The 27,362-nt window shown below is 41.0% G+C and overlaps 1 protein-coding gene across 3 annotated transcripts in view; it reads right to left on the reverse strand.

Annotated features, from left to right (window-relative positions):
- rap1gap2a (RAP1 GTPase activating protein 2a) overlaps positions 1–27,362 on the reverse strand; it is a 99,894-nt gene that overhangs the window by 59,182 nt on the left and 13,350 nt on the right. For all 3 annotated transcript variants that reach the window (XM_085429170.1, XM_085429174.1, XM_085429173.1), the window contains exon 2: positions 23,733–23,768. In XM_085429170.1, coding sequence (XP_085285296.1) covers positions 23,733–23,768 — 36 coding nt within the window. The remainder of the gene's footprint in view (positions 1–23,732; positions 23,769–27,362) is intronic.

Genomic DNA, 27,362 nt, shown 5'->3' on the forward strand with positions numbered 1-27,362 from the left:
AACGTTACCGCTGCTGCTGGGTTGAGATTCACGAGTCCGGAGCGGAATTAAAAACACGACATTCATTTAAGGTTATCACGTGTTTTGTGAGCAAATGCTTTTGCATATTCGTAGTGTTTCCTCCCTTAAATGAAATATCTACTTTGCAAGTATTGCAAGTTGCCCTGTTGTCATCCGTTCTCGTAAAGTATAATCAAACTTTTGAGCGTCTGAGCCACCGTGTTTCCTACCAGGTAAATGACGCTCCGCAACGGAATGTTTGCAAAAATGGCAAACAATTCCAAGAAATTGAAACACTGGGAACCGGTTCTCAACAAGAACCGGTTTTCGATACCCATCCCTAACAATAAATGAAGATTATTTTTAGCTGACCTCAATAGGTCCACTTGATTTGTGAAGGTGTTTCCAATAAACGTGCTCACAAAACAGTCAACTGATTTATAGAATTAGATTCCTCATTCTGTTCTGCTCACATATCATTTCTCACTGACACCGGGGTGCTTGCCGTCAGGTCATTGTCATCCTCTTGTATTTACTAAACAGCTAAAATTAGAAGCTCTAGTGTGGACTCTCAGTGTGAACTCACTGGAATGAAATTCTTAGTATTGCGATATCCTGACATTCAAACTGTCAACAAATCTCTTTAAATGACAAAATCTAACAATGACTAAATCTTAGTAACAAAAGTGCCCATTCAGTCAAGCCTATTTTTATCCCATTCTTCAGCTCCATTGTTGTCATAATCCGTTACACATGAATGAAGCACACCACAGCTATGTTCCATTTTTATGATAAACACACACACTGTGCTGCTGCTGTAAAGATTTACTAAAGCTTAAATATGCATTAGTACTGCACTAAACATAGTCCTTAATGAAAACACTTTTTATTCTATTTGATTAAAGTTTACTGAAAAGAACACCATGCATAACTGCTCATGACCTGTGCAGTCGGTTTGCAATCGAGTGGTCATGAATGTGCAACACCCTCACCCTTGCTTGGCTAACAATATCTCAGGATGCATGAGACGAGCCTTCTTGTTTGCAATATTCCCCAATTATTTTAATGTATCTAATAAAATAGCAATATTTGGTGTCCTCCCATATGGAAAAGATATATAAATCTTATAAAGTTTGTATCTGTCTTGTGTGAAACTTGTATGAAAAGCATACAAGAGTGAAAACAGATATAAGATCCCTTGAAAAATTATATAAATTAAACTTATATGTTTTGGATACTTATTAAAACAATATATGAAAGTGACCACTTTCATGAGTAAATCATATAAGCCTTATATGATTCACTATATGAAGTAGGCCAAATCTGATGCAAGTGTTTTATACGTTTTTTCTATTTTTTTTCCATATGGGCTTGTATGGATAAAATATTGCCACACAAAATGTTGAGAAACTTAAATCTGGGGAGCCTTCAAGCCACAGAACAGGAAAAAAAAAAAAGGAGACAGCAAGCTGACAGAGACGTTGTGTTTCTCTCAGCACGCTTGCCTTGCTCTGTCCGGTTAATTTGCTCCTTTTGTCTTGGGTTTCTGTTAATAAAATCTAAGTGTCTCTGGGTGGCTTTCGTATTTGTCTGGCAGCTGTAGCCTCTCATGCAAACTACCCATTTCCTCTGCAGGCAACATAAAATGAATCATCAACTGCTGATAAAGGATTTTCCCAGACCAGTTTGACAGCTGTTTCTAAACGTGAAAGCTTCATGAATCACTGTTGTGTCATATCAGCTACACAGCAGCGAAATAAACCACAGAACGTGTTGGATTATTACTTTAAGATAAGTTTACTACAGCCTGCTGTCTGTACTTCGCAGACAACGGAGCAGAGATGAGTTATTACTTCACACAGGGAGGGAAAATGCTGTTATCAAACACATAAATTAACAGTGTCACGCACAGACACAGACAGACGCAACCAAACGTGCACCCGCATACAGTGCTATACATGGCGTTAAGCAATGCAGAAAGCTCGAGTGGTTAATGAGACTTAAACTGGCAAATGGAAAGACAAAGGAAAACAAGTGTCTTTTATAATGGGACACAAAACAGAAAATGTATGAAAGAGGCAATAAACTCCAACTCGGTGCTGGTGTTTACGACACTACAAGAAGAAATGAGAATTTTAACTAGACTATTATAAGTGAACTGAGCACTTATCATGTTTTCAAACTTTGTAATATGTATATATAACAGAAAATTATATATGCAGGTTAATGAAATAGGCTGTATAAGATGGGCGTGGTCCTCTGTGCCGCCACTGCCGATCACGAACACACTTTTTCCCTTTTTTATTAGGGCCCAAATAACACAGGGGTTTCAGACCGTCTTCGTTTATGTTCTGTCCAACCCTGATCAGATCAGTTGGTTGTTGTGTTCGTGGAGTTTTCATACGCCAGCAGTGACGCATCGCCCGTCACTTTGATTTATTCTTTGTTTCTCTCAGTAATGAAGAGTTATTTGTCCTAACATCTGGATAGCTCTTCAGCAGACCTTTGGTGCCCAGGTGCATACACGCACTCTGCATTTCAAGTGCTGTTCAAAGTGCACTTAACGCATGCATTAAAAGCTGTTTGGATGAAACAGTAGAACACAAGCCGACTGACGGGAGCACGCATGGCAGCATGATGACTGTATCGCTCCACAAGCACATCATCATGTCACACAACCACACTGTACAGTCGCTACTGTGATTACCCTGCCCCTAGCTGACTCAGGCATGTGCAACTCTTACACGCTGCTATCACTGTACATGCCATTATCGGCTTAACACTCACCAAGAGTTCCAGCACGCACAATCTGTTTATGTTACTAAATCTATAACTGCTAATGTCAACTGATGATTTTTTTATTTTTGCGTTTTTGTTTTTGTTTTTAATTCCCAATTTAAGTTCAGATATTTAGAATGAATTATAGGGGCTTGGAAGCTTCACCAGAAGAATTTAAAAATTAACTTATCAAAAAAGTGTTAAAATGCTGCAAGTTCTATTCAGAGAGGAAGTGATTTGATTATCGCTTTGTGAAGATCTCAAGGAAAAGCTTTGACTCCCACGCCTTTTAAGCAGTCTCCTTGCCTTTGAATCTCTTCAAAGACAAGAACTTCTGTTGTTCACAAAGGTGTTTTACATCCCACACAGATGTCTGCGCAGCAGTGGAAGGTGATAGACTGGAACCAAAATATGATGTTCATAAAAAGCCAGGGCCAAGTTTTATCCTTGTAGGTCTATTTCACCTTCTCTGCCCACAATTAACAGTATTTATGCCTTCTTCTCTTCCAGTCTTCTCTTCCTTTGCTCTGTTGTCTCGTTTCTTCACGTCTCAGTGGGCTATATTAATACTCTGGCACAATTTCAGGGCGCACAGTATGAACCTGCTGACAGCTTCAACTGAATGAACCACAGTCTGCTCCCTAAAATACCATTACTAAGGGTTATCATTCTGTTTTGTCTTTTTTTTTTCCTTTGACCTCCACGCTTAGAAATGATGTGCCCCAGTGACGCATAAACCTCTTCATAGAGCCTGCCTCATTTTTGTGAGGCAGGCTCTATGCCTCTATGCCATCTCTCATGCACAACAATGCATGAGAGATGGTGGAGAGCCAGCACGTGTGTGCTTCTTTGTGTGTGTGTGTGCACGTGTATTTGCAACTAGCCCACAGAGCTGGGGGCCTTGCTGAGTTGACCAAATAAGACACCATGTGTTTGTCACGGGGCGACAGATGGAGAAGGAGGAGAAAAGAGGGAGAGAGAAGGTGGAGATAGAAAGTCTACTGTATGATGGTCAGCGCGTGCAAACACACACACACACACACACACACACACACACACACACACACACACACACACACACACACACAAACCTCTAAAAACGGCAGAGAGAATATGAGATCATTGCTGTTAGCTGTTTTTACACTGTACAAGTTGTTGCTTTATATGTCTGTACCAGACCGAGGCCAGTCAAACACCCATAGCCGCAAAATGATGCAAATATCTAATTATATTGCTTTAAAAAATGTAAAACCTTGGAGCATTACATTTTATGCTTCAATCAAGTGCTTTGCATCCTAACTGTGGAAGAACTGCATTTTATCCCAACTGGAGTTGGTGTAGCCATCTCGCGTTTTAGGTGAGTGATCAGGGAGGCAATGTGCAAGAAATAACTATGTCTTTCTGTGTTTAAATGTTGCTTTTATTTGTAGCCTGTTATGAACCTTTTACTGTGGAAAGGCCATTATCATATAATGTCTGGCCTGTAATATTTTGACTCATCACTGCAGAAAGAAGTTCAAAGGGAAATGCATGAAGACTAGTTTACCAATGGTTTGAAATTCAGCATTGGTGATTGATACCCAAGTCACTATTTTATTAAAGCCCAACTGATCTTTAACACCAATGGGAATATTTGGTGAAGTAAAAACATGTTACGCCAATGTACTGTAAACATACAAAATTGGCCCGCTAAACATTCAGATCTGACTCACTGGACATTTTCGGAGCAAGCAAAAGAGGACATAAATTTGAGACTTTTAACTTTAGTTTGATAGGTTTTACACCTTTTCCTACTGATAAAGATCTCTCCCATGGCAAATCATACAACACTAAAGTAAAATAAGTACTAGATAAACAAATAAATAGCAGAAAGTTCCTGTTTTTTTACCATCTACTTTAAAAATTAAGTGTATGAGTTTTACAGTGGGTTCACAGTAAAAAAGAACTTTTTTTTATCATGTGGAAAAGCTAGATCTACTGTTGAAATGGCAATTTTTCCTTATATTAAAATATATCAGGGATTAATGTGTAGTTAAACTTCTTTACACTCACCGGCAGAGGAGATTCACTGCTCCAAACCACTTAAGACCATAATCAGCTGTATGTGACTAATGATACGTTTGACATCGCTGGACTAAACAGAGGCAGATTCCTTAACATTTGCTGTATGAAAGCCAATTATTTACCTGGTTACATTTTTTGGTGTGTTAAATATGTGTGTCGTCAGCAGTTGGACACTATGCAACATCATGACATAGTTGAAGGGTGATTTTTTGTAATGTAATTTAATGGCAGTTATAAATTACAATAACTGTAGATTGGCAAATGGCTAATATGAGCTGATAATGGCATGCAAATAATGTTAATTACACATATATATATAACATTTCAGAGAAAGAAAGTCTGTATGCTTTACACATAAAGAAAGAATTTTCTGATCAGCAATCAACATGTAAATCTTTGGATTACGAGATTGCTGAGCAGAAGGTTATATACAATATTCCTACAGTATACACTGTTCCCATAATGTTCCCATGCTGATATCATTAGTGTTGTTACAATCTGTAATAGTACAGTACAGTACAGCAGTACCACAAAAGTGTACATAATAAATTGCTGTAGGCTCTATTTTAAAGTGTCTGCAAACAAAGCACAATGCAAAGGTCTTACTTGTGGCATATTCTGCTAAAACAAAACAACACTCATTAACCGTAAGGTGTTTAAAGCAATAACTGTCGAAGCTTTCATCAAGTAACTGGAAAACATTACAGTTGCCCTATTTCAGTGGGAAATAGACTGAAGCAAAGGCAATTTGCAAGAAATTGTTGTGTTATTGCTTTAATTTAAGCTTGACTGCTCTCAGTGTACTGACTTGTTAGTTTTGCTGAATTCGAATGGGATGACTCAATCGTGTTTTGGTCCCATCCTGATTGTAATTTCATCTCAAACTGAACATTAATATGTGCAGCAGACATGTCGACAAGACTGGTGACACACAGATATCCAGCACTGTTGTAAAGAGTGTTTCTACATTGCTGATAATGACAGGATTGTTTGCACTGCGCAACTTTGTCAGAGGGTGATTGTCGACACACACAAACAGCGGTATACTTCCCCTGGCACCTACCTGTGGGAAATAAGGGTAATAAACTAAAGAGGAAATAGCGATAAAGCTGTCTTTGAGTGTGCGTATGTGTGTGTGCATGAGCGCGTGCGTGTGTGTCTTGTGTGAAAAAGTAGCAGCAGAACCTGTGAATAGTTCTGTGCGATTCAGAGCAGAATAAAGAAGAGAAGACATTTTCAAGGTCCCCCTACACACACACACACACACACAAACACACTTAGACACATATACAATCATTCATACTGCAGGACAACAGCCCAGACAGCTATTTCAAACTGCCCTCTTGTCCCCACAGCGTCCAAAGTGGCGGCTGATGGATGATCCATCATGAGGACTATTGGTCTGGTCTGCAGATAGGCTGTGACACGGATAACCTAGCCAGAGCATGGACAGGATCATGGCTGGATTCTGTCAGCACCAGGCAGGAGAGGAGAATTTATACGGGATGAAGCAGCAAACCTGGGCTCCACTCTCGATTACTGTCATCCCCAAAGTGAAGGTGATCATACAGAGACAAGAAAAATGTCACTGTTACACTCCGAGCAGAGCAGAATCCAAACCTGGCACATTATGTAATGGATAAAAGTGAAGAAGCATACTGAGGATTGAGGGTTATCCAGAAAAAAAGATCATGGCAGTAACGTCCGCTTTCAATTAAAATTTATGGTGGGATATTTATGTTAGGTTAATTGGTCATTCTAAATTGCCCATAGGTGTGAATGTGAGTGCAAATGGCTGTCTGTCTCTATGTGTTAGCCTTGCGATAGACTGGCAACATGTCCAGGGTGTAGCCCACCTCTCGCCCTATGGTAGCTGGGATAGGCTCCAGCCCCCCTCCCACATAGCGAGCAGGTCTGGCCCGGATCAAGCTGGCACTGCTGGCTGACTTCTGGCATGATAAGACATATGCCATCCAGATATGGGCCAAGCCTGGCATAGATGGCACTGTCTATGTGATGGCATGCCATATCTGGCTCGATGGTAGTTTGATATATTTGACCCAGGTCCACAGAAAACAGGTCTGGCCCAGATCCGGCATCAAGCTGGCCCTTCTGACTGACCAGTGTCATGGCAGGGTGTATGGGCCAGGTCTGGCAATGATGGCATCATTTATGTTCATATTTTCCTATTTTAGTTAGAAGACCCAAATGCCATGTTGCAATACTATACTGCTATGGTAGCCAATGTTTCAAATACAGGTTTGACAGGTTTGTGAGTGTACACTTTATCCTAAACCTAGTGATGGTTTACTCATCTTTGCCAGCGGGTGGCTGTAGCTCAGGAGGTGGAGCAGGTCACCTACTGATCGGAAGGTTAGTGGTTCGATCCCTGGCTCCTCCAGTCTGCATGTCAAGAGTGTGAATGTGTATGAATGTAGTTAGGGAGCACTCAGTTTAGAGAAAGTGTGAATGCGGCATGTTGTATAGAGCACTCTGAGTAATCTGGAAGAGTAGTAAAGTGTTATTTAAGAATCAGTCCATTCACTGTCTGAACAGAGTTTCGCCATGTTATTTTTGCACTATTATGTTTCGGCACATGTTGTTATTACATGGCTTGACTAAGGTACCCATTAGGCTGACGTCTGGGGTCAGAGCTGAAACTGTTCTGGGCCAACACAGGGCCAGCAGTGTGTCTACAACTGGCCTATGGCTGCACACAACTTACACATGGCCCACATACTGCAAAAAATGACGGCCCTTTGGTGGCCAGATCAAGTTTGCCAGAGGTAATCCACACATGGGCCAGCACAGGACCACCAGTGTGTCTGGGCCACCAAAGGGCCATCATTCTTTGCGGTATGTGGGCCATGTGTAAGCACATTGTGTGGGCCAGATCTGGGCCATACCAATTTTGCTATGTGGGCTGTGACTCTAACAAGGATAAGTGGAAGAGGATGGATGGATGGATGGATGAATGGATGGGATATTTTTAATTTTAATTTTTTGGAGTGAATGCCTCCTAACAAATAGATTTAAGAAGTACTTGCTGCCTAGTAATGGATTTTCAAAGTTACAGAGATTATTTAGGACTCAAGTCAAGTTTTTAAGGACACCAAGAAAAACTGGAAAAGCTTTTGTTTGAGGGGAAATTTTAAAAAAAGAAGAAGAAAAAACAATTTCATGCCAAATTGACCCTGGACCTCAGACTTTATCATGCAGTCACACATCTCTTCATGGAAAATCACTGATTCGACATAAGTGAATCAGTAACAGCTGTGTAGAGAAACACCACCCTGCATCTGCACAGTCTTATAAAAATTTGGAGGTTAGGGAGGATGGAGAGGATGTGATTGCATCTATCCTCCTATCTATTCATTTTCTAAACCACTTATCCATTTTAGGGTCACGGGTGCTAGAGCCAAAGAGCGTGCATCAAGAGAGACAGGCAGAGAACACCCCGCACAGGGCCGAGGGGACGACTCTCTCCAGATTATTAGAAATTGTCAGCACCTCATGCCAGTTGTGGATTACAACTTGTTTGGCCAGGACAAAGTGCATGCCTACATGTCCTCCCTACTCCAGCTGTAACATACTGGAGTATGTTATAGCCGCCAGGCTGCTTCTGCTTCTGTTTCTCGCTCCAAAAAATGACAAAAGACTCATTCAAATCATCACTGAGACACAGATGCTGCAGACAAAACCTAGAGAAACAAATACAAAATAAACTGTGGCAGGAAGAGTAAAAGAAAATCCAACACTGAGAAGAATGCGTGAAAAAAGGCCTAAAAACACATGAGGAAACAAGATTGAGGAAGGAAATCAAAGACAGACTGCAAACAAGAAGATAAATGAGCAGAGGGCAGAGAGAAAATGCAAGTGAGAGAACAGAGTCGGAGGAGAGAAATAGGATGAGTGATGCAGGGCCGTGCTGAATAAGAGATATATCTGTCCCTTTGTGAGCGCTGATTACAGTGTCAAATCCAACCCGTTCTCACTCCCAAAGCGTAACATTTTACGCTAGGTGACAAATCGTCACCATATTACGTTTTCGGCTACCCACCACGTTCCTAAATGACGACCTCGGAAAAAGAGGAAATATGAGAACCGTCTGGACTGAACCTACACATGTTCGCTCTTATTCTTCAAATCGCTTAGAAACACGCTATTTAACATCATTAAAGTCCTGGTTAAGGTCAGGAATAAGGTTATGGTCAGGGCTAGGGATAAGGTTAGGTTTAGGGCTGGAATACAGGGCTGGAACGTCTACTCCCGCGGGAGCGTCATTGCACTGGATTCCAGCCATAACCCGCCGCGTACCATAAGAACGCCGAAGGTCTCCTTTCGCGTTCCTCAGGAACGCCGCGGGACGTGACAAAACGTCGACATGTTACGCCTCGGGAGTGAGAACGCTCTGGTCAAATCACAGACAGTCCTTTGTTAATCACCAAGCACACTGGCCTTGACTAGCTCTCTGCTCCGTGCTGTCATTTCACCAAAACAGAAATGTCATCAGACAATTATTTTCACACACTCTGGGCTATTTGAAGCTTGATTGTTTATCTCTGCTTGCGATGTGTCTGTAATTTGGCTTCGGGTGATGTTTTCTTCTCTCTTGCATACGCATAAACTACGTGCATTTTTGAAACGTAATCGCTGGGATGACAGCAAATGGATTTCTGATAGGTGTGAAAACATAGGTGGGCAAATGAAAGAATTTCGAAGATGCTGCATCATGTGACACAACAGGAAAAAACGAGCATCTTTAGTTTAATTACGCCCTCTCCTTCCTCTGTTCATCTCCTCTATAAAGCACTGCTCAGTCGAGGTTTGTGGAACTCTTTTATCCCTTTGTTTCTCTCCATGTCCCCTGGGACCATAATGTCATGCGTAACATCAGAGAGGTAAATCAATTTCCTGCTTTCTCAGTTTGCTTGGTTGAATGGGATTTCGGCTGACAGCTGGTTGCCCCACGCGAAATACACAGAAATACACATGCATGCGTTTAGATATGCACCTTGGGAAATAGACATTGAAGGGGCACGAGAGGAAGAACTCATCAAGGAAGAAAAGTGAGAGAGAAACAAATGCAGTCACAAACAATGTGTAATACAGTTTGTCACTGTATTCTGCACTTGCACTATATGTGAAACCCGCAGTGCAGATCTTGTCTGTCTTTCCCCTTCTAGCAGTAAGAGTAATTGCACCAACGCAGGAGATGATAACGCATAATGTATCCCTCTAAAAGGAAAAAGCCACACCAAAGGTAATCTGTTTGTTCCCACCTTCCATTTTATGACTGTCATCTTTCTTCTGAACACAGGCTTTCCTTTTATTATCTGAAGCTTCAGAAACTTTTGTTCGCTCTTCCTCTGTTATAATCTCACTGTCTGTAACCTATGCTCCTTCTCCCTCACTATGAGGGTGCAGATTGTGTATAAAAGATGGACAAACCCACTGTGGTGCCACCAGCACCACTCAGCATCTTACAGTACTGAAGAGTGAACTTAAACAATCAGGCAACACCCTACGGGCAGCACTTGGCAACTGTGGGAAGGAAGAACTCCCTTTTAACAGGAAGAACCGTCTAGCAAAACCAGCCTGAGAGAAATATAAACTGAAACACAAACTATGGCAAAAGGCTTATAAATGCAATGACAATAAAAAGGGGTGAAATAGAGACAAATTGTATCATGGGACATCTCCCAACTATAGCAGGATCACTAAGAGATGCCTGATCCAGGCCTAACTGTAAGTGTTATCAAAAAGGAAAGCTTTAAGCCCAATGAAAGCATGTATTTCAAACACCGGCTGCCTCACACACACATGCTAATTAGTGCTAAGTAACATACTAATAAGATACCAGAAATTCTATCATCAAAACAGCAGCACAGACTTCTTTGATAGCCTTTAATATAATTAACTGTAGAGCTGGGCGATATGAGATTTTTTCATATCACGATATGTTTTTTTCATTTCAGGCGATAACGATATCTATCACGATATAAGCCAAATAACTATATTTGTAAGATTTAAATGTGCCGTTGCTCACAAGTAAAATGTGAAATAATCAGCAGCTTGTTTTGATTTAAATATTTATTTCCCATAATAAGTTCAACAGGGTAGATGTACTTAAGGAACATGAGACTTTTTCAGATAAATAAAGGCAAATATTGCAAACTACACAAAAGGCAGCCGCTAAAGCGTTTAAGTTTCAAAATAGAACAAACGAAACAGACTAAATTGTCAATTCCACTTAGAAACAAAATATTAATTCTAAAAATAAATCTTAAGTTTGTTTTACAGAAGAACAGACAAAACTAACTTTTGTCAGTATCAAATAAACTGAGAACTAAAAGGAAATTCTCAATCTCTCCTTGTTGTATAGCTTAGCTTTTCAAACAGTTTTAACAGTTACTTTAGTCTGACAAAAGCCGAATGACGAATTAGCGCTTCCAGTCAGAGACTGAGGCTACGTCCACACGTACACGGGTGTTTTTGAAAACGGAGATTTTCCGTTTTCGTTTTAAAAAAATAATCCCGTCTACACATAAAGGCAGAAATGAAGGAAAACGCTGCTATGAACATGCCAAAGCAGCAGGTGGCGCTAGATTCCTAACCGTGCAGAAATGTTGGCCAATCAGAAGTCTAGAAGCCTCGGTGGGAAAAAGTAAACAAAGCTGGGGCATAGAAGCAGACCCGAGTCGTATGTGTGGACGGACAGTAACTGTGTGTATATGTAAGCATTTAAACACTGCAGAGAGTAGAATTAACAGTAACAGTATTGTAGAAATTCATTTCACCGAAACAATAACGTGGCGCACAGTGTGACGCATGCACCAGTTTATTGTATTTCCAGACTTGCTTTCATGCCGAGTAGCGTGCAATTTACAGTGCACGCTACTCTGTTTTTTGTCAGACTTGAAATAGCCGAAATACCGTCACACTACGGAACTTCTATGGCTCTTCCGTTCGACAATCTCTCCGGCATTGGAACCGTCATCTGTTTTCTCTTCGGTCACGCTCGGTTGATTTTTCTAGTCGGCACACTCATTTCCTCCATTACGCGCTGGCTCCATTACCCACTGCCTGCTTCCCAAACAAACACACGTGCGGCTTGGCACTTGTGCTGTACGTAACAAGTCACGCGACGTGACGCTGCGGCTGTGATTGGTTCGGCTCTGCGCTACTTAGTTTGGATTGGCTGACCTTTTTTTAAAAAAAAAAAATTATTTTAAGAGGACAAGAGCGGCGAAGTCTATCGCGATAGCTTAATTTCTCTATCGAGTAAAAGTTATATCGCGATACATATCGTTATCGTTCTATCGCCCAGCTCTAATTAACTGCATAGGAACCATATAATTCCAATATAATTGCTCCAAAGGCGCCAAGACCACAAACACCTTTGAGAGATCGAGGTCAGTGACTCCAATTAGCTGAGATGAAGCCCGACAAGCTGCTGCCGGCTATAGCCGTCTGTGTCGCCATCAGCCTGTCAGTTAAAGTGGTCACCATTTATCATCCATTATTGAAGCCTTTTTACAATAAACATTTAGTGAGTGCATAAGTTATTGGACAAAGACACAAATTTTGCATCTGTACAACAACACTTTGCGGATTTTAACTCAAGCAATCGAGTTGAAGACTTTCAGCATTAATTCAAAGGGTTTTACAGAATTTTCTGTTAACTGTTTGGAAATTACAGCCATTTTTATACACGATCCCCATTTTTCGAGGCTTTTTTTTTTTCATTTTCTCTACAAAAACATATTTAGGCATATTGGTGCACTGGTGCAGGGGTTAGAACGGCTGCTCACAGCCAAAAGATACTTGGTCCAAAACTACTGATATGATTGTCTGGCTCTCTGTGCTAGCCATATGAGAGACTGGCAACCTGTCCAAGGTGTATCCCACCTTTTACCTTATGATAGCTATTATAACTGGGATAAACTCCACAATGTTCCTGAAGTGGCAAGGCAGAAGAAAAATAATGATTCTGTGCGTGTTTATTGCACTGATTCTAGCTTTTCCATCCTGAAAAGAACTGCTTTATACCTCACTATTAATAGCATTTGTCAATAGAGGCATAGTCTACTGACATTTTGCTGCAGCTACAACAGCTACAAGAATCTATTATTTCAAAAATAGGATTATTATTATTACCATGTGAGAATAGAAAACGGGATCGATATAGCACAGTAACAAAAGAGGGTAAGACTTGATAAACCGTTTTAATGGTTTCACCATCTGCTTGCTTTAAATGTTTTCTCCCAGTCATGTTGCACAAATAGCTGTCACTTGGTGCACGTGATGTGATTTTGTAGTGACCTGAGGTAAATTGCAAAGATCTATCAACACAAGCCATTACCTAACAATGTGTGGGCCGAACAAGCAAGGCTAAGCTGAGGGTATCAGCAGGTTGCTCATATGGAGATGAATTATTCCTTTGAAAGACAATTGCATTTGAGCTCGGCTCTGACAGGGTCGTGTTCCCTGCCTCTGATGTATGTACAAAATGGACACGGTTGGAGGGAAGTTGGGTGTGCTCGTTTTTTATGAGTCTGCATATAAAACGTAGAGCTGAATAAAAGCCAGTGGCTTGGTGAAGGGCATTTGAAAGGAGAACATAACCTCCCCTATTTGGTGCTAAAAACCTGAGCTCCCAGAGGAAACCCGCAGAAGGAAAGAGAGAATATGCAAACCTCACGCTGAGCCACCATGATGAGTCACTGATACTCATGGAAGATTAAGAGATGGTCTTACACTGAAAAATAAAAAGTTAACAGTTTCACTAAATCCTCTAAATAAGCTTCTGAATCACATGAACATCAGCGCCCAAGCGCTGAACCATCTGTCAAGAGCTTTCATATGGACGCTCGCGGATGACCTCACAGGGGCAGAGAGAAGCAACTGACACGTGCAGCTTCTCGCACACAGACTTTTACTAACAGAGGTCGAACTTTAGGAGACAGAGAGGGGAAAAAACTGGATCTTTCACAGCCCCACTGCTCCTTCATTTTTTCCTCTTTGTTATTTCTGCGCTTTCCTTTTTCACTGTTCACAGCTCATTGTTCCCGAGAGAGAAGCTATCTTGTTTTTCAGTCCCTCCATCCTTCAGTTCTTATTACTTTTCTCTTCAGTCTTTACTCGTTCAGATGTTAAGAGCATCTCCTCTATGCAGGGTGGACAGCTGTGCCAGAAATGAAGGAAGGAAGGAAGGAAGGAAGGAAGGAAGGAAGGAAGGAAGGAAGGAAGGTCGAACTTTCTCCTCTCTTTTCTATTTGTTCGGTCTCAGAAAGGATCTGTCTCCCCTGCTCTATTATTGTCTCCTTGCTCTCTTTATCGCCCTTGATCCATCTTTCACTCCTCCAGACAACCCAAAGTCCATCTCCATCCTTTCGCTTATTCCCTTTTTCATTTTCTACGCTTTCCACAGCATCACTCTGCTTGCTTTGAAAGACTGAGGAGATGGACTGTAATTTGCCAGTATGTAGGTCTTAAGTGTTTGTGTACAAAAATCGACAACAGACAAAATCCTAAAAAAGAAAAAAAATTATTCTGAGTTTGTTTCTAATGGCAACGGTGCCAGCCAATGACTCCTGGAGAAACAAGACAGAGCGAGAGAGTACATAACACATACCAACACCTATCACTTAAAAATGTGGACATATTCTTGTAAGTTTTTATTGGTTTCCTCAAAAATGTATGTTATTAACGACTATTCAAATTATTTGATTTACAGCAGGTCACTTTTTCCTAACATACTTAAAGTAGTACTTACAGTACTTACATGGAGTATATTGTATATTTAGCTTGCACTGGGTCTTGGTGAAGCCCCTTGCTGTATCTAACTTTCTCTGTTTAAGGCACATAGGTGTGCTGTGAGAAATGATCAGGTGTGCCGTGGAAGATTAGCTGGTTCCACCTGATTAGTACTCTGAGCGAGTAAGTGAGTAACGGGCAGAACAATTACCTTCTCTTCCACTAGAGGGGAGTAGAACTACCTGCTCTAATTAAATGGGTTGCCAACTGCCAGTAAAAGAGAAGATGAAGAATAAAATACACAATACTCATGCTCTGGGACGATGCAGTGCGTAACAGCAATAGATAGATATTTGAAAACAAAATGTAGTCAATCTGACCTGGGTCCTGGAGAAAATTCCGACCCAGATGAAGGCCCTAGCATGAGCAGTGGTCAGGAGAAAGGAAAAAGGGTATACTGGGGACAAACCGAGCCAATTCTGCTATAGCTGGTGTGCGGGGAAAAATTATCAATATGGTTTTTGTGACATTTTTGTTTGGTGGTGTGTCGTGTGATTGTTCTTATATGAATAATGTGCCGTGGTTCAAAAGGTTGGGAAACGCTGGTTTAAGGCAACCGCCTTTTAATCTACTTTCTTACGATGAGCAACACTTGGCAACAGTGGGAAGGAAGAACTCCCAACTAACAGGAAGAGACCTAAATAAGGGAGGGGTTGTCATTTGCAAAAAAGCAAATAACTACTATATTATAACAAAGAATAGGAAAAACTGTCTGAAACTGTTCGTTTAGAGCAGTCTGAGTTTTTTGGCTAGCAATTTTTGGTTGCGAAAAACTACCAAAGTCACATATGTGTTAGTTTTTCTCTAAACATTAATTCTTGTTGTGTAACAAATCTCTCAATATTGCTCAAAGATCTCATTTTACTCTGAATGAAGAAACATCTCTTAATGTCACTGCTAACAACATAACGCAAACTTGTTGGTAAAATCTTGTAAGATTAAGATACACAGGCCTAGAGACCGCTCTAAAGTCATCTGACAACCACTGGTTGTGAGGTAAAAATGAGGTATGAGCCTCACATTACATAATTAGTGATAATTTTAAGTCACTTTCATGTGATGAAAAAAACAAGCACGCACAAAGCTAGCAGCTGTGCATCTGTATCAGGACTGACTCAGATGTAACTGTAAGATCAGTTTGGAAGTTTGCTGAATCAATCTCTGTTTATCCTCAAAGCAAGTCAGCGAGGCCAGTAGTTATGAAGACATTCTCAGAACAGGACCAGGTACATCCTTTGATGCTCTCACCTCCTACCTGTCTCACCTCCTACATCCCCAGTGGATGTGAATATTGAATGTGAATGTGCGTGGGCACATGTATGCAGAAGAAATGTGTGTGTGTATGTGCGCGTGTGTGTCTGTGTGTGTGCTGTGTACCTGCCCGGGGAGCCCTTATGGCTCTAAATAGGTGAGGGTCTACTTTTATGAGCCCTTAACAGCCCGCACTCAGGCCAGATGGTGCGCTATCAGCTACTTTGTGTGTGTGTGTGTGTGTGTGTGTGTGTGTGTGTGTGTGTGTGTGTGTGTGTGTGTGTGTGTGTGTGCGCACGTGTACTATCAGGGAGAAGGCAAGAAGTAAATATTTGTCAAAAGCAAAGAGGCAGCTGGCTGTCTGGGGGACTTTAGAGTAACAAAACTGTCGCTTTAACAAGCAGCAGAGCACATGCGGTGACAAAACATTTAAGAGACAGCGAGAGAGGACAGAGGAAAACAAGCAGACAGCAATTTGTTTTTACTCCTTGCTTGTTAATAATCAGAAGAAAACCTGTGTCAGTAAAGCCTTCAGGCTAGAGTTTCATTTGCTGCCAGCCATTATAGAAAGTAAAACAAGAGCACATGAAGAACAAACAGAAAGAAGTTGGCTATGTTTTTTGTGTAGTTATGATTAGTGTATGTAAATATGCTATAACATGACCAGCTCATTGGGATTAAGAATAGCTCACATGGCTATATGTACTGTACATATCCCCACAATTTACAAATATTTCAGCTTTGGTTTCTTCATTTTTTGCTGATTTCTTAATAGTTCCCTCTCACTGTTCTTAGAATACTTAAAACCTGGCACTTAACAGCAGGAAGGAGAAAAAAACATCCAGCAATCAGCTGGTAAATATAGTGAAGGGTGATGTAACAGAGTCAGAGAGAGAGAGAGAGATTTCTGTTGCTGGTGACTTAATAAAGAACTTAAAGGGGACTAAGTGCTTGACTTAGATTGCCCCAGTAACCAGAAACGCAACATCTGATGAATGCCGCTCTGGTGATTTAATGATCGTCTCAGAGGTGCAGTCTAGTGTTGACCACTTTGAGAGTAACTCAGTACTACTACACAGGGGTGTGATTGTGTTTCAGGGAACCCACACTACTCCCCTCCCTGCTGCTGCTGTAGCTAAGAGCAGCTAACACGTCCTGTTTCCATATGTTCACTGTGTGTATCGTTTCTCACTGATACCGCCTTAAACCATGTGTAAGACAGCAGGCGAATGTGATGAAGCGCTTATTTTAGCAAATGCAGATTAAGTGTAAATATAAGGAAACTAGAGCTTGGGAAGAAAAAACTAAAATAGGACATTGGGTCAGTAAAACACAAGATGTTTCATATACCGATTACTTGTACTTTTTTACATCATTTAAAAATCAAAAAGTGTCTATTGTAACAAAAAAAAACATATGTATTGAGGTGACTCGAATACAATATGCCATGGGACTGGAAATATACATAAACCTCCAGCATTTTATTAACTTTTAATAACAATAAGCAAATTCATGAATAAAACAAAACTTCGAGTGTAGGTGATCGCTCGTATTACAAGTCACGGCATCTTTCTGCAGGTTGTATTCTTATGTGTTGCCGATGAAGTCCGGTCGCAAGGTGAGACAACCCAGGCTCGTCACCATGGTAATGAGCCATGCTGGACCATCAGCTGATCATCAGTTCTTGCTGCCATGGCAACAGCCACGGCTCCCTATAGGCTGTTGAAGACAATATGGCTGTGGTTTTGTCTTGCAGTGGTACAGATATGAGCCTGCTGGACTTCATGTTTATATCAGGAGAAATTTAACTGATGAGACCATCATGCAGAATTGTGCCTTTTTAATGTTGATAATGTGTTACATAAATTTATACGTCTAAATATTTAAGCAGAAGCAAAATAAAAACACCAATTTGTTAAGTATGACTTTAGTGGGTTAGCTTGCATTGCCTTTATTGGTTTACCTACATAATTTATTCTTATATCATTTCGAGTAGTACTTTCAACAGGTACACGTTAACAGGTGGGACGGCCATCGGCACTGATCTAATAGAGAAACTGTTCCACCCAGTGGATCTTTTACTTCACTTCAGCTGCTTTCATTGCAGTGCACAGATTTTTGCTCACTGCTGTAGGAGTCAGTTTGTGACAAACACATGGACTCGGCTCCCTCTTGTGGCCACAGGAGAGAATGAATCTTGGTCCACATTTCTGCACAAAGATATCAAGATCTCTAAATAGGTGGGTAAGTATATAAAAGAGTAGGACGCCAAGCAAAACTTTTAACAATCAAATCTAAATGATTTTTAATAGAAGTGGATGCTGTCAGTTATTTTCATTAGAAAAATTAGATGGCACACATAAAAAGCGTGTAAATGGTTTCGTATGGCGTAGCTTCACTGAAACCGGAGGTGTGATATGAGAGGAAGTGCGACATCCTTTGTTGAGTGCACGAGAACGGGTGGAGTCCGACCACTTCCCACATCATACTGCTGCTAATGCATCCGCAACTGTGTGGTTGCTTTCTCTAACCTTTTTTCACACGGTCTGAGGCAGAGGGAAACAAAACACACAGGCAAGGCCCGAAGCTGCGCTGCCAAAAGAAGCGAACTGAAACTGAACCACCTGACCTCAGTCAGCTTGCGTATATTGAACTCTGGTTCCCAGATTAACCCCAGCTGAAGGTCACAGTCACTGTGGGCAGCTGTGCATTAGATATTAACTGAGTGAACTTCTGTCCTTCATTCGTGCTCTTTGCTTTTTCCCCCCCTGCCAGTGATTGCAGGCTTATATTAAATTATGTAGCAGACTGTATCTGTGTACACTGCATCAACAAGGACTTCCAATAAGGAAAAACACAATAAAGTTGACAGCTCATTAAGGCTGTATACAGCCTCCCTGTGACTAATCACTGCTTCTTCTCTTCGTGCTGCCGAGCAAAGCCTCGAGCTTTAATAAGCCGTCACCTAAAGTAAATATAATACCAGCGGACATTCAGTCTCCTGTTTGTTCGGTAGCCACAACTCGCCGTCGTTCCCCGCAATATAGAAGGTACACCGAGAGATAGATTAAATGCCAGGCTCCAGAAATAGCAGCAGCGGCAGCAGCAGCCCATTTGCTCTTTTCCATGATGCTGGCCACCAGATAACATTTACACCTGGCCCCAAAAAACTAGGTTAGACAACGACAAGGGAAGGGGCTTTTTTCATTTTATCGTGTCCCCTCTTTTGAAAAGACCTCTTTCATATTTCCTCTTCTCTCTTGAGCCCGTCGGCCTTCATTGTGCCACTAAAACTGCCTCTCAGTCTGGACAATAATCCGGGTGGACAATAAAGTAAACTTTTTTCATATTTGCAAAATAACTACATTATATTAAAAAATGTACAAGTGCAGTTTAGTTACAGTCTTGGAGAACATCACAGCTTTATCCATATCCCATCCACTATAAGCCATCCATCTGAGCTGGGAGGCGCTTTCGGATTCAAGCAGCTGCTCCACTTAGACGGAGCAGAGAATGAATGGAAATAACATATAACAATGTATAATTAGCAGCAAGTGGCTGTGACCTCTGCGCAAACACACGCATGCATGCTAACAACAGTAGAAGCCGAGCAGACAGCCGGCTGTTAAGGAAAAAAACAAAACAAGCCAATAAAACAATCTGTGGTTAACCACGTTAAACAAGATATCCAAGTCATTTGTTTTGGTTTACTGCACTGTGGAAGCGTCTGTTGCTGAAGCGTCTTACAAGAGAAAGCCGGGAGCCATGACTGTGACACAGAGCTTCACTAATAGACACAGAAAGATCAATCCTTTAGACTGATTTCACATCCTGGGTATCCACCTCATGCAGACCAAAGCAATCATCTGATCCGTATCATGCGATGAACAGCTCTATGACTGCTGCGTCAAATATCCTGAAGTGACACTGTTTTATTACAGTCTGCTCCAATACACTCTGATCTGTGCTGCTTTTATCAACTTCCCCTTTAAACTAGATTCAGTGCAGTCCACGCTACTTTACTTCAACCCATGTGAAGTTGAGTAGACTCGCAGACACGGCAAGAGCTGCTTGTTTTCACCGTGTGTGCACTATTTCCTGTTTAGATCCCCATTAGATACTCTGACAACACAAGAGAGATGCTCTCACTAGGCCAACAGATACCTCAGAGCACCTTAAGCGGACAAAAAAAGCAATATGAACTTATTCATAGCAATCGAATCAGAAATCTGCTTTTCAGACTTTAATAACTTCTCGGAAGGAGGAGAAACTACTCCACTGGTTTCATAAGATCTCAGGTGTTACGCAACAAAGTGCGAGCTAATATAAGAAAAAAAATCTGATTTAAGAATGTAATAAGGAAAAATAGACCCACGAGAGAAAAAGACTGCTTACTCACCACAGCTTGCGCGGCATCGTCACACAGTATTAAGAAGCCGATCAGGTGCAACCTTGCCCCCTTTTCGTCCTCTCTCTCCTCTATTATCCCTGTTTGTCCACTTGTGATATTCACTCACCCTCAGCACCACTTGAAGACAAAACAGATGCATGTGTTTGCTCTCCCTCACACACACACACACACACACAAACACTGGCTTGATTATACAGGTATTAATGAGGTGACGGCTGTACGGTGAAGGAGGAGAGATCCTTTGTAGCATCCGTGAGCAAAGAAGAGGCAGAGGGAGACCGGGATTAATGACAGAGGAGAGATGAGACATGGGGAGAAAGAGCTTGAGCAACAGAGGAATAAATAGCACACTCTGAACCAAGGGCAGACGGGACGGAAAGGGGAGAGGAGAACAAAATAAAGCCCTCACACCTGCTGCAAACTTTGAAGTGTGCAATCCAACTGATGTTTTTGCTCCTTTGGCCTCCATTCTCTTGTTTTCTCTCCTCCCCCCTTGTGGCTTTACTCTCCTGTACTGTATATCGCTGCATGTGGTTTGGTTTTTCATTTTCATTTTTTTAATTACAGAAGTTTTGCAAACCAACTTTCAGGAATATCCTGAAAGTCATGAATTAGGAATTCAATGTATGAATAATGTCCACGTCCTCAAAGTATAAATTAAAGGGGAATTTCAGGAAGATGCTGTTTGCATTAAAACAGCAACAGTGGATCAGACCTGGTGACCTGTCGAGGCAGCACCCCATCGTTTGCCCTATGACAGCTGGGATAATGTCCAGCCCTGCCCGGCAACCTGCATTGAATAAGTGGAAGATAATAGGTAGATGGATGCTAGTAACTCTCACATTTCTTGTGACCTGTAATGATATGATTCACCAGGATCACATGAGTAATGAACTCACTTGCATCAATTCATCTACACCTCCGTCCCCATCAACAAATCATCGAGATACTGCATAATGTCTTTTGTACAGACTGTCTTCTCCTTTATTTCCAGTCCTACAGTTCCTGCTTCTGCACTGTTTTCTTACATCTAACGCCTGGATCAAACACACACGCACACAGGTTGGTTTTATTCATCATTCGGGCAGACCAGGAGCTCCAGCAGAAGTCACGACTCACTCATTGATATTCAGACCCACTACAGAGTAGATGATCTAATGACACCTGGCCATGCAGGAGACACTGAAAGTGTGCACAGCTGTTTGTATGTGAGAGAACAGATAAAAGAGGAGCCCTACTTTACATGTTACGCGCTAACCTGCTTTCACTTTCCTGTTTAGAACAACAAAATGATTAAGGTTTTACCATAGCAGCATCTGGAGCCCTATTCCACCATTTCAAGTACTGTTCATGCAAACCTTTTACATTCTTATAATGCATCCTAATAATAATTTTTTTCACATAAGTTCATATAAACCCAGAACTCGGGTTTGTAAAACAGAGAAAAACATGAATAGAAAAAATATCTATGTGCCACTGCTATCAGGCTACTTGTTTCCAGTTCAAATCAGCGTGTTGCAGATATTTTGTTAAATCCAAACTTCTAATCCTCGATTCTGCGATTCCAACATGCTTTGTTCGTTTTTCTTTGAAGATGCAGAATCATTAGCATGACATGGAGGGGTTTTATTTTGTCATGTCTGACTATGCAGACAAGGTCTGGCCACCACCAAGAATAACAAAAGTCATGCTTAGATATCTAAAATATGCTCAGTTCTCTAAGGCTATCCATCTGGCATGATTAAACAGATGGTGCCATCACGGCACCTATGGAGAAAAGAGAGAGACGTTGGTAAGAAAAGTAGAGTGTGTGGTTCCTTTGGTAAAGAGAAATGGTGTATGTGCTTAAATATGATGGCTTTGGGGTATAGATAAAGATAGAGTTGATACACACAAAAACCCATCATCTGTCCTCACTAAGGCAACTTCCTGTAGCAAGGCTTGCCGGTGGTTTGTTTCAACACAGAGAAGCTTCACATACCCTCAAAGATTGCCACATGAATAAAGTACACAACTGTGCAAATGGCATTCACATCATCACATTCTCTGCCCATGCCCCGAATGAAAAAAGGTAAAAGCAGAAGCAGTAATTCTACACCTCAAAAGTTCACAGCACTGTGTAATTTTCACAACATTGTTCCTCTAAATTTGCAAAGTCACTGCCCACATTTAAATCCACAGGAGACAGCTTCTGTCTTCTCCTTGCAGAGGTGTGAAACATGAACCGGAATTAATAACAGTTTGTTGAATGCTGTCAGTTATTATTAATTAATAAAATTAAGACATCCAATCTAAGAGTTAACAACACCATCTTAGCTCAACTCAGCCACACAAAAACAAAGCAAATGGTCAGAGAGCTGCATGATAGGTCCTTGTTAGAGAAAAATAAAGGTCTGTTACAGTACATGCAAAGAAATTTCATGCACCTGGTGAGATTTAGACCACATTTAAATGCTACAACCCACATTCAGCAATCCAAATCCACACAGAGAACATCTCAGTCCCTCAGTAGATGGACGATGGTGGCAGCCAATTAATTACCATGCCTCTTAAAGGCAGTGGTTCTTCCTAGTATCATCCTTCACCAGTGTGCTTGAAGAATCTCAAAAAACCTTAATACATCTTAAATTTATCTTAAAGGCTTTAATAAAGGTTAATATAATGCCTTTAATAATTCTAGCATGTGTCTCAAATGTCTGTATTCGTTGTGCAATGAGCTATAAGCTGGATTTAATTACTTATTTTTAGATCGTACAGCCCAAACAAACCCTTATGGAAAAACCCAGAGAACGCTGCTTATGCCAGTACATAGTATTCAAAAACTGCAGTCACACCTGGGAGCCACAGTGCAACCACAGAATTTACCTAGAACTCACTCGAGTACTTGGCAGTACAGGTATCTGCATGAGAAACTTCCTCCTTGTACGGGTATGACCTGCCAACATGTGCAAGCTGGCAGTGAAGAGAAAGTAAATGAGAGTGAATGACAGGAATCAATTTAGAAAATCTGTCACTCGGACCGGGAGTTGGAGATTTGTGTAAAGAGGTGTATACTGAATTTTTATGTGTCTAAAAAAAAGATTCATAGCTCTGCTGAGACTTTAAAGTCCATCAGTGTGATGGACAATATGTTTATCCAATGTTTTAAAGGTCTTCAGCTCAGTCTCAGCGTGTTTGCAGAAAACATGGCTTTGTGCTTGACGGACACATTTCTGAATATTATCTGGAAGTTGTGGTGATTGGGCGATTGGGTTCAGAAGAGAGAATAAGATTTCCAAAATGACCCAGAGTGCTCATGTAGGCTGTCAAAGGAATAGACCACACCAGGGCGGCCCAGGCCCTTTGCTTTATGTCATCCTCCCTCTAAAACCTCTAAAAATAACAAGAACAACAACAAAAAAACACTTACCGTGCTTTCAGTGCAGACAGAGTGGACTTGTCAATCCTGGAAAAGAAGCAAGAGAAGGCAGACACACACATAAAGAGGAAATTATTATTGATCATGTCTCTGATACAAATTGCTCCAAGCAGCAATTCAATTCTTTAGTCTAATTGCTCCTAATTTACTAAGGACATAAGCACAGGAAGGCAGGCAGATAAAGACGGTTAGGAGTGAGATTTATGTCTCCACGGGGCCCCTGTGCTTCTGTGGCTTTAAAAAAAGAAAGGGTCATTAAAATTGTGGTTGCTTCTATTTGCCTTAATAGCTGCGGCAGTGTGAGTGTAAGCAACTGGCATAGACCAGAGCCTATGACAGACAGCCTCGTTTAACGAAGTTACCTCTCTGCAAACTGATCGACGTCTCAGTGCTTCACTGCACACTGGCCACACTACAAACAATTCACAACATTTCATTTTTGGTGCTGCTGTTCTCGTGCGAGTCATTTGAGGCTTTTCCATAAAGGAAACTATAAATATGTCAAGAGTCTTAACTTAAGGTTTATTTTGTGTGTTCTTATCAGCAAATGCATGCCTTACCGCAATCTACGCAGTGCCTAGCAGAGACATTTTAAATATCATTTGAATGTTTTACCACTTATTTGATATCAATAACAGTGCAGCATTACAGCAGCATCAGATCAGAGATAAATACTGTAAGCTCTTGTGATGTTTCACCGTCATGCAACAAAAAAGCTGATATTCAAATGTCAGAACAGAAAGCTTCTTATTTAGCTGCAGTTAGTTCATCATGTTCCTAAAACAACTATTGGACTTTATGACTGTGCTGTGACAGATGAATTACCCTCAGTCATACTGTAACAGAGCAGCAGCTGAAAATACACACCATCTATATTATGGCTCAATAATCCACCAAATCATACAATTTATTACAGGTAAGGGGAAATGATAATATATGTTTGTTAAAACATATTATGAGAGCAAAATCTCATCACCAGACCACTATATATGCTCACCAGCCACTTTATTAGGTGTAGCTTGCTAGCGTTGGGTTTAGACCTCCTCTGGCCTCCAGAATTTCTTTTTGTGGTACATATTTAACAAGGTGCTTGAAACACCCGTCACAATTTTTGGTCCATACAGACATGACATCATCACACAGTTGCTGCAGATTTGCTAGCTACACATCCATGATGTGAATCTCCTGTTGCACCACATTCCAAAAATGCTCCATTGAGCTCGGATTGAGATCTGGTGACTGTGGAGGTCATTTGAGTACAGTGAGTATTCTCATGTTCAAGAAACCGGTTTGATACAGTTTGAGTTTTGTGACATAGTGTGTTATTCTGCTGGAAATAGCCAACAGAAGATACAGTGGGTACACTGTGGTCATAAAGGTCAGCAGGTAGGCTGCTCAGGCTACTCAGGTAGGCTGTTGCATGCACAGATGGTACTAAGAGGATCAAAGTGTGGCAAGAATATATCCCCCACACTGTTACAGCGCCACTACCAGGCTTATATGCTGATACAAGGGAGGAGTGATCCATGCTTTCATGTTGTTTAGGAAAAATTCAGACCCTGCATCCACAAAAAATAATCATTAGATTGATTGTTTTTTTTTTTCAATCTTACATCATCCCGTTTTAGTGAGCCTGAGCAAAGTATGCTCTTCTGCATACTATGTTTGTTAATAGTAGTTATTTGAGTGATTGTTGCATTCCTATTAGCTTAAAGCAATTTGACCAATCTCCTGTGAACTTTACATTAGCAAGGCCCATAGAACTGACTTAAATCACCTCACCTTCCTCATTCTGATGCTCAATCATCATGTCCACGTATACATGTCTAAACGCACTTAGTTACTGCCATGGGATTGGCTGCTTAACTATTTATGCTAACAAGCAGTTGAATATGTGTACCTAACAAAGTGGCCAGTGAGTACATTTTTCTTATCCAAAGAAAGTCACAGATGGTCACCATTGTTTGGTAACAGTAAGCTCAGCGTCCTCCTCACCTCTACATTTGATTTTACATTTACTAATGTGCCGATTAGCAGATGTTCAAACAGCTTCCATTTATCCATATCTGCGCCTGTGATGAACCAAAAAATGTTCAAATTTGTGACTAGATGAACTGATAATTAAATACTACAGATAGAAGGTAAACCTAATGTGACTAAGATTTTGAAACTGCTCAAAAGCAAAACACTGTAAACAGCATTTTAAGGAACTTTACAGTAGTATGTTGTCAGTTTGCATCTGGATGCGGTTACATTTAAGCTCACACCCAAAATGAAGAGGGTTCAACTTCTCGGAAGAATCAATTTGTACAATATCTAAATACTTATATGCTGATGTTCTTTGTTTACAACTGACAATGTACAAGAATTTCACCGGATGCTGCAAGTTCATTATCATCAGACCTGTGAGAAGTGTATTTTCCCGTCACACCTGCCTAATCTTAGCAGCATACAAAACACAATCTTGTACATTTCTAACAGCAATCCAAAAGAAAAGAAAAATAATCCCCCTTAACATATCCCTTCATCTCACACTGAGCATTCAAAAGAAGAAAATTAGAGACATTATTCCATGAGCTTTAACACGTGGAATTATTGTTTGGTTTAAGAATTTAAGAAAATGCTGATACAACTTTTCTTTTAGGGAAATATTTTTTTTCCCAAGGATTAAAAAGACTGGATCTCTAACAGAGAAGTATCACAGAGAGACATTAGAGGATATTTTAACTAGCAGAGGAATTATCATAGTGTACATGAGACTGCACTGTACTTGAATTGCACTTGGACCCGTAACCCATTATCAGTCAAAACTAAAGCAGTTGTGGTTTATCTAAACCTTCTGACCACTTAATTCTATTTTCTCGCAATCACCATTGACTTGTGACATTCTTTTTAAAAATTAGTGTACCTGAAATCTTTTTTTTTTTTTGTCCAGCTTTTTTTTTCTGCAAAACACAACATATTGCACGCAAAGCTGCTGCTGCTGCTGCTCCTCAGCTCTGTCTGTTCGAGGTTATCGCAGCCTGTCTGGCCTATGCTGCATCAGCCCAGCTGGGAAGGTTAAGTGCTCTGAAGATGTGCTTCAGTGTCAGAATGACTAGCAGCAAGGGAGCCAAACGCACAAAAACACTCCATCCGAGTGTGTCACAGCATTCAGTGCTAAATGGGCTTGCTGGCAGCCTCTTTAACGCTGCATCATGGGAACTTCCCTCTGCCAATACAGTAGGAGAGCATTACCAGAACAAGCTGCGTCCCTTTACCAGCACAGCAGCAACAACAACCACAACTGCCAGCAAGCAGAAACAAAGTCGGCTGTTGAATATAATCCCTCCCTCAACAGAGACAACACAGAGTGAAACTGTAAATGATCATACACACACACACACACACACACACACACACACACACACACACACACACACACACACACACACACACACACACACACAAACACAGACAAACAGAGGACAAAGTGTTAGAGGTGTGACACAGAGGAGCAGGCTAAGCCCTCCACCCATCCTTCCTTTTCATAAAAAAAGTTTACATTTCTACTCCACCCATTCGCACACTGTACAGTAACAACAACTGGCACACTCTACAGCTGATTATAAAGCACAATGG

This window comes from Rhamphochromis longiceps, linkage group LG14, assembly GCF_057381845.1.
Source record: "Rhamphochromis longiceps isolate RC_006_pf linkage group LG14, R_longiceps_female_GT1.1, whole genome shotgun sequence".
Classification (NCBI taxonomy): domain Eukaryota; kingdom Metazoa; phylum Chordata; class Actinopteri; order Cichliformes; family Cichlidae; genus Rhamphochromis; species Rhamphochromis longiceps.